We start from the raw sequence: 12,120 nt of genomic DNA on the forward strand, positions 1-12,120 counted from the left end.
AGTGTTCACTGAAGAAGCCAAGTCTAATGCTTTTTTGTATCCCTACAGTACCCTGTACAAAGGAAATAACTGAATGAATGGATAAATAAAACAATAGATAGAGTCAGTCAAGCAGCAATGATTTTTATGGGAAGGGAAAAAGGAATCTGATATTTACTGAAATATCTTGTATGTGTAAGACACTGTGCTAGGTGCTTTCCTTAAGCATCTCTGAATCTCTGCAGTAACTTAAAAGTAGATATTCTTTCCATTTTAGATAGACACTGAGTTGGGCTCAAGTCCACACAGGCAGCAGAGCAAATTACTGCAGATTTTTTTAAACTCTAGTATCTATTTCTTTCCATTACAACACACAACTGAAAATCACTTGTATGGTACTTCAAGCATTTAAAAACCAAAACAGGGACTTCCCTGGTGGTCCAGTGGTAAAGAATCTGCCTTACAATGCAGGGGAGACGGGTTCGATCCCTGGTCATGGAACTAAGATCCTACATGCCGCAGGGCAACTAGCCTGCGCACCACAACTACTGAGCTGGCGCGCCTCAACTAGAGAGCCTGCGTGCCGCAAACTACAGAGCCCATGCACTCTGGAACCCAAGCGCCACAACTAGAGAGAGAAAGCCCGCGCGCCGCAATGAAAGATCCCGCATGCCACAACTAAGACCTGGCACTGCCAAAAATAAATAAAATAAACAATAAATAAATCTTTAAAAATTAATTAATTAATTAATTAAATTAAAAAATAAAAACCAAAACGGAATCTCAATACCACTTCATTTCATACCACTTCCCCCACCACTGGCTACTGACCCAACTTTTAAATAAGAGTATTTTAGATAGTTGCTTTACTGTTTTTTAAAGTAAAAGTAAAGTTGACCCATACGGGGTGGGGGAATGTTAGGGGCACAGACACCACTCTCCTACACAGTAGAAAACCTGCAATCTGCATATAACTTTTGACTCCCTAAAAACTTAACTAGTAATAGCCTACTGCTGACTGGAAGCCTACTGATAACAAACAGTCAATTAACACATATTTTGCATGTTATATGTATACCTACATATATATTATGCATTCATGGCATACCTAACTTTTTCTTAATTGTTTTGATATTTCTAGGCTATGCAGTTCGTCTGCCAGTTTTTTCAAATTGTTGTATATCTCCAAAAAATTTTCCAGTATATTTATTGAAAAAAAATCCGTGTATAAGTGGACCTATGCAGTTCAAATCTATGTTGTTCAAGGGTCAACTGTAGTTCTGTTGGGAAAAACCCAAAGTAATAGTTTCTTTAAAGAAAACAAAAGCACAAAACTTTCAAAATATAACCAAATGAAATGCATCCCCTAAACTACATTAACATAAAATTGAATTTTATTCCATAACTCATGAAATACATATATACTGAGATAAAATTAGGTATACAATTGATTGTTTTAACACAAGCATTTAAAGAAATATAAACTGCTTGGTTTTCACATGATATAACCCAACATGTAGAAACTGGTATTCAAACTTCATTTCTTCCTATTACATTGGTGTGTTGCTTAAAAGAAAATCATTAATTAAAATATCATGGTAGGGAATTCCCTGGTGGTCCAGTGGTTAGGACTTGATGTTTTCACTGCTGGGGCCCAGGTTCAATCCCTGGTTGGGGAACTAAGATCCTGCAAGCTGCGTGGTGCAGGAAAAAAAAAAAAAAAAATCATGGTAGCTTGTAAATTATCTTTTATAACACTACTGACTGATACTATCTTTAGTGTTAACTTTAGTATCTTGATTATTAGTAATCAATTAAAGAAGTGTCTCTGGTAATTGTCTCAACACTTCCTTTGATACCTTTCAGTTGTCCTGGATCTGTGTCATCTTTCTGTAGCTTTTCCCACTGTGAACTGAAAAAAAAATGAAAGAGCAATGATGGACTGCAAACATATAAAATCAATGTACTGTACTTAAAACAAAGCCGTAGAAAAACTAAAACTATTTTATTTGACAAAATACATTTAATTTCCTTATAAATAAGACAAATAACATATACATGTTGGTACCTCTACAAAATCATTTAGTGTATATTAGAACAATATAAACTTATATATCAATGCCCAGATGTTAAATTTTTTAAAATCTCTTTTCCTCTGATCATAATTATAAAGCTATCAAAAAGCACCAACAAATAAATAACATCACCTACCATACAACAGAACTCCCAATATTCCAGTTATCGTATTAAATACAATTGTTATACACCATTTCTAAACTCTGTAACAATTTCTTAAAGTAAGTATCATTACATCAGAAAACTGAGGCCCACAGGTTAAGTTGTCCAGGGACACTCAGCCAGTCAATAACACAAACTCTGCAGGCATTCTACAAGGATTCAGCTCTTAGTTCCACTACCAGGGAACAAGGTTGGAGACTTTTTCATAATTTGTCCAAATTGCTTATAAAAGCTATAAAACCAACATATATTCCCAATAACAGTTTGCTGAGTGAGCATCTAACCTTCTATAGCTTTATTCTCCTTTTCTTTATTCTGCTTATCCCAATTATTTAATCTCAATTAGAAAATATGAAATATGTGATGATTATTATTCTTTAATTTAGTAAAAATTTTATTATACACGGGTGAATGGAGGTTGGGGGTAGCAGGGAAAACAGCTGAGTCATTTACTGTGAAGAAATTTCAAATGGACCAGGAGATATCACCAGGCTTAGAATGCCATTTCTCTACTACACTATTGGAGAGTCTCACTGGTCCTTTATTGCACAGTGTGACAAAAAGGTAACCAAGGGCATTATATATGCTATTATTATAAAGGAACAAAAATGCAAACTGCCCTAAATACCAAAATTTTTTTTCAAAAAGACAAAGAAAATAACCACATAGGAAATTCTGCAAATTAATACAACAGTTAATAAAACATATATATTTCCTATCAATAAATATAAATGGGTGTACCCCATTAAAGAAAAAGGTTTTCAGAATGCCTCGGTAAGGCAGGAGGTCAAATTAGCAATGCTTATTTCTGTGTTCTATACCTTTTTGTGAAAGAAACATACTACAGATTATATATTAATTGCATATATAAAGATGTTATGTTATATATGCATACTTGTAAAAGAAGGTGAGTACAAATCAGAAATTATATATGTGGTTAGGAAAGGAATGAAAGGAATAATGGGGTGTGAGACTTCTTTGAGTACTTTAATAGTTTTAGGTTCTGAATTATTCTGACGCCCTCTTTTACCTGTACAGCAAACAGTGAGTTTATTCTTTGCCCTTTCTCTTTCTCTTCTTTTCCCATTTTTTAACTTTGTAACTGTGTTATTCCCACCCCGTCAAAGTATGTAACATATACATAGTGTTCTTCTACCCTCATTCCCATCTTTTAGTTTTGAGCTAAAATTAATCAAATTTGGTGCTCATCATTCCTTTTGCTGGTTTCCCCAGTCATCTCCATTGCACCAACACTGTCACTAGCAGACTCTTGAGGAAGTGTTTATGAGTATAGTGTTCCCTGAGTTCTCACATGTTTAAAACTGGTTTTCTATAGCTACGATACCTGAATGACAGGTTGGCTAGATATAAAATTCCTTGGCTTACACATCCTCTCTCCTTAAGTTTCTTGAAAATGTTGCTCACTTGTTGTCTTGCTTTATTACAGATTCACTTTCCTTTGTAAGTGACATATTTCTGCCTTAATTTCCACCCCTTGCTTCATTCTTCACCACCAAGCCTCCAGGAGATGCCATGTCCTTCCAAATCACCTCTCCGTCTCCCCTCAAAAACAGTACTTTCCCAAATCTGCCTTGTTAATTCTTATCTACATACTCTTGAAACACTTCCTTTTGATTCTTCAGTAGCCGGTGCTCTAATCCTTCAGGTCTCACTTGTTCTCAGTATTATCCCACTCAGGGTTGGACTCTCTCTCTGGAGGTGATTCATTTGTATTTCATCACTACAAGTCGACCCCATCCCCTGTCCCCACTGTCCTCTCCTCTTTTCCTTAAAGCCTTTGCTTAACTTTTCACTTCAGCATAAGCCCCAGTCGGCTCTGCTGGCTTCAGTTATTTATTTCACTATTTACATATAAACTGAAGTTTACTGTCAGCTCTGTAGACTCCTAGTCATACTGCAGGCAAGGGTTATGAGTGATTTTATTTGCTTTCCTTACTGACCTTGTGGAGAGAACTTGATTGTTGGCTTAATGGCCAACATTATCCTATGGGAAACTGGAAGTCCTTGTATTACTATGTAAGAGTCACTTTAACAAGCATCCAAATTTTTCTGCCTTTAAAAGATCAGATCACAAGCTTTTCTATTCTGTGACTTCCAAAAATTCTCATCAATTATTAAAAAGAGGAATAATAATATCTTTGTAATGTTTCTACTTATTCAGAAACTATTACATTCTTAAAATCAGCTAATTAAATCAAGCACAAAGTAGTTATAGAATAAGGTATTCATGAAATAAAAATGATAACAAAATTGATTAGAAAGTGAAAAAAGACAAAAAGCGTTGACGTTTTTAAATTTCCTATGTTGCTTTGTAACGTAGGCTAAACCTAACACCTATAAGGCACTTTATTATTCACAAATCATCTTCACATATATTATTGAAATCGTCTAAGGATTGTTAGAAGAGGGATCCGAGATCTAGAGGTTTTAGGTGAATTGCTAAGACCCCATAAGGCAGAAAACGGCTAAGCTGGAAATCAAAACTATGTTCTTCTCACTACTCTATGTCTGTGCAACCATGTCTCCTAAGCAGTTTCATTACTATGAAAGTCTAACAACACACATGTAGATTTATGACTTGACTTATACATTTCTTTAATAATCAATTTTTTATTATACCATTCAAATATCTAACATAAATATAAAAAACAAAGCTGAAACTGATTTTCCTATAGTTTTCCAGATTTAAAAAAATTAGCAATTATTAGAAATATGCCTTGTGTAACATATTGGCTAAAAATTGTTTGTCCTTCCCAAAATAATAAGAAATGATTCAAATCATAAGAGTTTTTTGTGAAGAAGGTAAAGGAAAACATGTACACTTTAGTGGATATCCCAAATATAGAAAAAATTACATATACTAAATAGAAAATTACCTTGATATTTCCCTGAGATAAACAGTCTGCATGGCTTTTTTCAAATGAGGTTCAATATTTCTCCAGAGTTTGCGAGTATCACGTTCACTTGCTACTCCAAAGAGAGAAAATTTCAATAATTTAGATATTACAGAAACTTTTTTCAAAAGAAATATTATTATAGTAAAATTATAGTTACCTTCTCCTTTAACAACAGGTTCACAATATTTAGGAAAATTAAGTACTGCCTATAAACAAAGAAAAAAAAGAGAAAAAAGCACTTATCTACCACAATTAGATATTATTTTTCAAGTAAAAATTTTATTAGAATTCAGGCAATTTTATTTCAATATAATTGCTCAAGTAAAATGTTATTATAGTTTATTACTACAACAATAAAACCACAATTATCAATAACAACAGTAAAACAATATGTAAAATATTCCTTAACTGGCTAAATCCTGCCTAATGTATCAGCCTCTAGATATAAAGAAATATAACAATTCCCAAAGCAAATTTAAAAGCACATACATAGGGGCTTCCCTGGTGGCACAGTGGTTAAGAACCTGCCTGCCAATGCAGGGGACACCGGTTCGAGCCCTGCCTGGTTCAGGAAGATCCCACATGCCACGGAGCAAGTAAGCTTGTGCGCCACAACTACTGAGCCTGCACTCTAGAGCCCGCAAGCCACTACTGAGCCCACACGCCTAGAGCCTGTGCTCCGCAACAAGAGAAGCCACCGCAATGAGAAGCCCGTGCACTGCAACAAAGAGTAGGCCCCGCTCGCCACAACTAGAGAAAGCCTGCGTGCAGCAACGAAGACCCAACGCAGCCAAAAATAAATAAATAAATAAATTTATTATATTAAAAAAAAAGCACATAGAAAACATGCCTAAAAAGAATATTCTGCAGATGATTTATTAAACTCTTAATATGCCACTTACAAACTTTAAAACAAATAATAGTAACCATTTGAAGGAAAAAGGACAACATATATTTATTTTCCTATGTTCTACATACTCAGAAAAACAGAACACTATACTATTATTTCTCCAATGCTTAAAGATCATTTCTTATATTTATTAGTATTACTAGTAGTAGTAAAGACTTAAACCATACTTCAAGCTTCAAGTTTATGAATATGATGTAACAATAACATAAAAAGCTGTAACCTCATCCCTAAATAAAATCATTCCTCAGTGAAACCCAAAGGACTTTATAAAAACCATGTTTAAATTTCACATTTTCTCTTCCTACTAATAGTTTCACTAAATAATTCCTCCTTCTTGTACTTTATAATCTACCTTGAAATGGCTGCCAGCACAGATTCCCACAGGATTCAAGGACATCAGTGCTACGGAGTAGAAGCTACAAGTTATTTCCCAGGAAGGACAATGGATGAGTATTTGCTCCTGACTCCACCTCACGCTGAGACCGTGCACTGACCCTCTCTCCTCTCTGTAAGCCCCCCTGTCGTCATTTCCCTTGGGCACCAGGAGTCCCAGACATTCAACTTCCAGAGAGATGTTAGTGATGAGCTTGAACTAGAACAGCTTGTCTTCTGTTTTTTCCCTACTCAGAAGATGCTCGAAACGTACAACTAAATCAGAAGAGGCCTAAAGTTTAAAAGTTCCAAAAACATACTAAATGTGAACACAATTTTAAATGGTCATTTTCTCCTATATTCGATCTCAAATACACACGGAATCCCTCTAAGTAACACTTTTCAGAGCAAAGAAAAGAGCAAAGCAAAGAAAATGTACCAAGAGATATAGAATCTGTTCCTTTGAAAGTAACTGTTTTCTAGCCTTAGATATATTACCATTTTCTGTTACATGGAGATAAGACCTTAAGTATTAATACAAGGTTCTAAAAGTGAAACCAGATATTCTTGCCTCCTCCTTTTCAGATCCCCACAACTGAAGCAGAAAGGTAAAAATTAAATTAAATATGAAAATTAAAGTAAATACAATTATTTTCCAAACTGCCTATGAAGTATAAACAGCTATTCTAATGTTTTTAAAAACTTTTTAAAGTAATCTTTTATATAAATATTCAAAGTAATCCTTTAATATGTATAACTGATTCACTTTGTTATAAAGCAGAAACTAACACACCATTGTAAAGCAATTATACTCCAATAAAGATGTTAAAAAAAAAAAAAGTAATCCTTTATATAAAGATTACTAACTCAAGGTCAGTGGCTAATGAAAGACCTATATAAAGCTTCTGACCATATTCAAATTCATCTAGATTCCAGACCACTATCAATACATATATAAACCTGAAAAAATCTGTTACAAAAAATTAACAAAAAGATATAAAATTGCTTAAGTTTTCACACCACCTTTCTGTTAATCTTCATTTTAATTTTAATAAAGTTAAACATTTTCTGCAATTAGAGAAAAGAGAAAGGAGGAAATTAAAAAACACTCCTAAGGATGTATTAAAAGAAACAACTAAAAATGACTGAAAGGTTTCTGATCAGGTCAAAGTTTGTACTAACCCACAGACTTCCACCTTCTTATGGTGTATTTGCTCCCAAAGGCCATATCCAAATTTCCAGAATAAATTTTCAGCTTCTAGCCTATCTCACACCCTTTCTTCATGGAAAAATATTAAAAGATGTACATTTTTTTTTTTAAGCAAAATGAGCACGGACCAGATGGCGTAGCTCTTTCAAATCTCGACAGACGGTGTAGAAGACTCCAAGAAGAATGTTAATGTAGGCAGCATAGAAATCAGCCGAATATTCTGGAGGATGATCATGGGATAGAATCTTTTGAAGGTTACCTGTTCAAAGGACACAAATGAACAGAAATGACTGACCCTAGTTATATCTTCTAGCATTTTATAACAAAGGTTTAAACAATAAATACACAGGCTCAGCAATTATTAGGAACAATGAAACAGTTACAAGATTAGAATGTAAAAGTGATACAAGTTTTAAAACTGAGGTAAAAGAATTATGAACCTAACATTCTAAAAAAAAATTACTAAATTTTACTTAAGACAAATACGAAGCAATGACATCTAAAGAAAATCACAAGAACCTTATAACAGGCAACATCAATTATCAAGGGCAAAAAAATAATATGGATTCCACTTATTTTTCTACCAATTAAGTAAATCAACTAGATAAAAATAAGGGGTACTACATAAACTACCACCAAACTGGAAAATGCTCATTTTTTGTAAAGTGAAAAGAACTCATGATTTTTTTTTTCATGATTTTTTTAATTAAAATCTTCATCTTTACTTTGTCATTCCCTTTCTTTATAAAATGTGTTTTCTTCCTACAACTTTGGTATCTTTATTTCTCTTCTACCTTAAACTCCTTATACAGTATCACATGTTTAGAGTCCTAAACTTGTATTTTATCCTGCTAGAAATATCATATTGTAGAAGCACAGTTAAAACTAAAAAGAAACGACCTATTATTCAAAATTTCCCAGTTATAGCACATAAATCAGTCATTCATTCATTCCTTATTGCAATTCCCTCTGACTTCTTGATGCAATGGTCTCTTTAGACTTCTCAGTTAAGAGCTCTTTGAACATGACTAGTACCTTAAGCCTACTTCCACAGGATTCAAGACTTTCACAATACTTAGAAGTGAAAATTCTCATGGGATGTTCTGATCATGTCAATTTCCTTTTGCCTAAGAATCCCTGTGAGTATTTTTACCATGGATACTTTCCCATTTACCATCAGCCTTTGATTTTAACTACTGTCTTATTCCTCACAGTCAGTTAGATATAGGTACATAACAATATATATGGCCTATCAATACATACTAATATACAGAAATTTAGAAATAGTTATATTAATGGGATCTTTCAAACAGGGTAGTTGGCCAAAACAAAACAAACAAACAAACAAAAGCCCAAAAAACATTTCAAAGCCTATTCTCATGCCTAGAATGTTATCCTGAAGGAATTCCAGATAGAGACTGTTACTAGATCTGTATTTTAATATCACAACCACTGAAAAAAAATACACAAAGCGCAAAACTTGACTTTGGAGTCTATGTATTTTTACATGTAATAGTTTTAAATTTAATGTTACTAAGCTTTTTAAAACAAATATTTGATACACTAAAAATTTCTAAAGGTGCCTTAAAACTTGGAGATAAAGATATTTATATATTGTGTTGGCCAAAAAGTTTGTTTGAGTTTTTCCATAACATGTTACGGGAAAACCCGGAAAACCCCGAGAGAACTTTTTGGCCAACCCAATAAAAGCTGACAAATAACTGGATAGATGAAAGAAAGAAGGGAGGGAGGAAAGGAAGAAAGGGATCAACGGTCAGACAGACATACATAGGCAAAAAGGTGGTCTCTAAAGGCATGGATGAGGAAACCTGGAAAACAGTTAAGTCTCCAGCTTAGACTGCACTCCTAAGCTCCTCCTGACTCTCTTCGGGATATCCCTTACAGGTGACACTCAGTACCTCATAAGAAAGTTGATTATATATGACCACTGGCCCATTTCAGTTCTGACTAAAGTCTTCTAAGAATTAGAACTTTCACTGGGTTGCAACAAAAGTAGACCAGCTGCTTAGTTATACAGGCTACAGACAAATTCTCAGAGTACAACTCAACATTAAGGAAGCCATACCAGCTCTAACACTCAAACTTACTAAAAATCCCATCTCTAACAGAAAGCTGAAAGCAGTGTACTAGCAGGTAATAAATAAAGGGAAGGAGAAATCACTTGATGGGTCCCCTGCTGTATTAAAATTTCACTATCAAACTATGGTCTAACACACCAAGAACAACCATTTCTAACATGGAGAGGGACTTCTGCTGCCAGTCATAAGGGAGTAAGAGGGTCCAGAAATACTCTCCTATAAATAACTAAAAACTGGACAAAATATAGAAAACAATTATTTTTTTACTATTATTTTTATTATTTTTATATTATTTTTTATCTATTATTTTCAGACATCAAACAATAGGCAACAAAGGACTGTAATACATGAGAAAAGTGAAATAAGGTGAGTCTTACCATCAGCCAGGCTTTCTAACTAGAGGTAATTTTAGAACTGTGGTACAGGAGAGTTCCAAAAGGAGCCCATTAATCTCAGTGAGTTGATAAGACAGAGATCAGAGAAGAGAGACCTAAGGTAGCTAGAATGTGCAGGGTAGAATACATGAGAAAAGGAAGCTATGCAGAGAAAGAGCCCCAGAAATCTGCCTAGATGTTGCCCTTGATTCTTAGCTGAATACCAGTACTTATATGCATAGAGTAAAACCTCAAAAGGACAAGCAAGAACAACTTCTGGGGAAAAAACAATTACTAGAGAGCTGTAAGTCAAACAATTTCCAGAGTTCAGACAGGGCTATAAACTGTTCATTTTGCCACCAGTAAGAATGGAGAAACTATACTAAATACATGGGACATTCAGCAGAGAACCCAAAAGGACTATATCTTAGAAGTGGAGCTAAAATTAGCCCTGGAATAAAGGCTGCTCTAGACCTTCTCTCTAAAAGAGCTTAAAAATAACCTCAAAAGGGTCACATGTATCTGCAAGTGATTTAAATGCTTAACCAGAAAAAAGTCCAACATGCAACAAAAAATTTAATACCTATCATTCAATCAAAAATTACTAAACACATGTGAAAGCATAATGGATACCCATAATAGAGAAAAATTAGTCAATAGAAACATCCCCACGATGAAAGAGGTAATGGAATTAGTAGACAAGAACATTAAAGCAACTATTATAAACATGCTCATATGCTCAAGAATATAAAGGAAAACAAAAGCATAATGAGGTCAGTAATGAAAAATTCCACTGGGTTGGATTAACTGCAAATTAGACACTTGTAGATAAAAAGATCAGTGAACTTGAAGACATAGAAACAAAAGCTATCCCAAATAAAACACTGAGGACAAAAAAAGATGTAAAATTTAAATAAATAAATAAGAGATTCAGCAGGACAATATCACGAGGTCTAACATTCATGTAACGTGGTCCCAGAAAAAGGTGTGGGGAGCAGGGTGGGGGGGGAACGACAGGACATGGATAAAATATTTTTAGAAATAATGGCTGAAACTTTTCCAAAGTTAAAACTATACACTCACATATCCAAAAAGCTCAACAAATCTCCAGCAGGATAAACAATAAAAGATATTTTCCACCTTGCCTTTTTATTTCTGTAAAGCCCAAATAGTAATATATTATAAGGTTTATAATAAATGTATATGTAAAATGTAGGACAAAAATAGCACAAAGGTTGTGAGGTGGGAAATTATAAGTCACTGAGATTTTCAGACTGTTAACTAGAGAATAACTTAACTTATTCTGATTGATTCAATAACTAAACCAAAAACCTGATCAACTGCACTATAATCCACCTGAAGGAAAAAACAAAAACAAAAAAACACAAAGCATTACCAAAAGATGAGCAGTCTGCGTGTGGGAGAGAGAAAACAAGAAATCCAAATTAGGGCCCTAGTGATACTGCTAAGAGGAAAGTGTCCTGAACATCAGATACCATATTTCTACAGATGACATATGTATCAAGTTATGATTGGACGACTTAGACACTAAGATTATCCTTTTGCCCTGGTTCCATGCTTACTTATTCTGACTATAATTTGGCTTATCAATTAATGCTTCCTTTTTGAACTTTTTTTGTATGATTATGATGCTTTTGAATTATAAAAAAAACCTAATATGTTTTTTTTGTTTTTTTTCTTGTTTTTTTCTAGTCCAATAAAACTTTATTTACAAAAAGGTAGGCAGCCTGTATTTCAATAAAACTTTATTCACGAAAAAGGTGGGCTGCCCACAGCACCATAATTTACCAATGCCTGCCATAGAAAGGTGGGCATAAGCACAAATGTGAAGGCTAAAGGGTGAGTCTAAAAACATTGCAGCCTAGGTGAGAATTACTTACACCTCATGCAGTGTGTCCATAAATAAAATATGGTTGTCTTCAGGTTTTAAAACTTTATATAAATGGTTTCATAGAATAAATGGCTTCCTTTGTTAAAGGCTCTAAAATTTAATAATCAG

General features: G+C 34.0%; 1 protein-coding gene across 1 annotated transcript in view; it reads right to left on the reverse strand.

The window, feature by feature from the left end:
- Positions 1-12,120, reverse strand: part of ORC5 (origin recognition complex subunit 5) — a 72,533-nt gene that overhangs the window by 41,928 nt on the left and 18,485 nt on the right. Inside the window, exons 6-9 of the mRNA XM_036864435.1 lie at positions 7,756-7,886; positions 5,293-5,341; positions 5,115-5,205; positions 1,839-1,891 (exon numbers count right to left, since the gene is read on the reverse strand). Coding sequence (XP_036720330.1) covers positions 1,839-1,891; positions 5,115-5,205; positions 5,293-5,341; positions 7,756-7,886 — 324 coding nt within the window. The remainder of the gene's footprint in view (positions 1-1,838; positions 1,892-5,114; positions 5,206-5,292; positions 5,342-7,755; positions 7,887-12,120) is intronic.

The sequence above is a fragment of the Balaenoptera musculus genome, chromosome 9 (assembly GCF_009873245.2).
Source record: "Balaenoptera musculus isolate JJ_BM4_2016_0621 chromosome 9, mBalMus1.pri.v3, whole genome shotgun sequence".
Taxonomy (NCBI): Eukaryota; Metazoa; Chordata; class Mammalia; order Artiodactyla; family Balaenopteridae; genus Balaenoptera; species Balaenoptera musculus.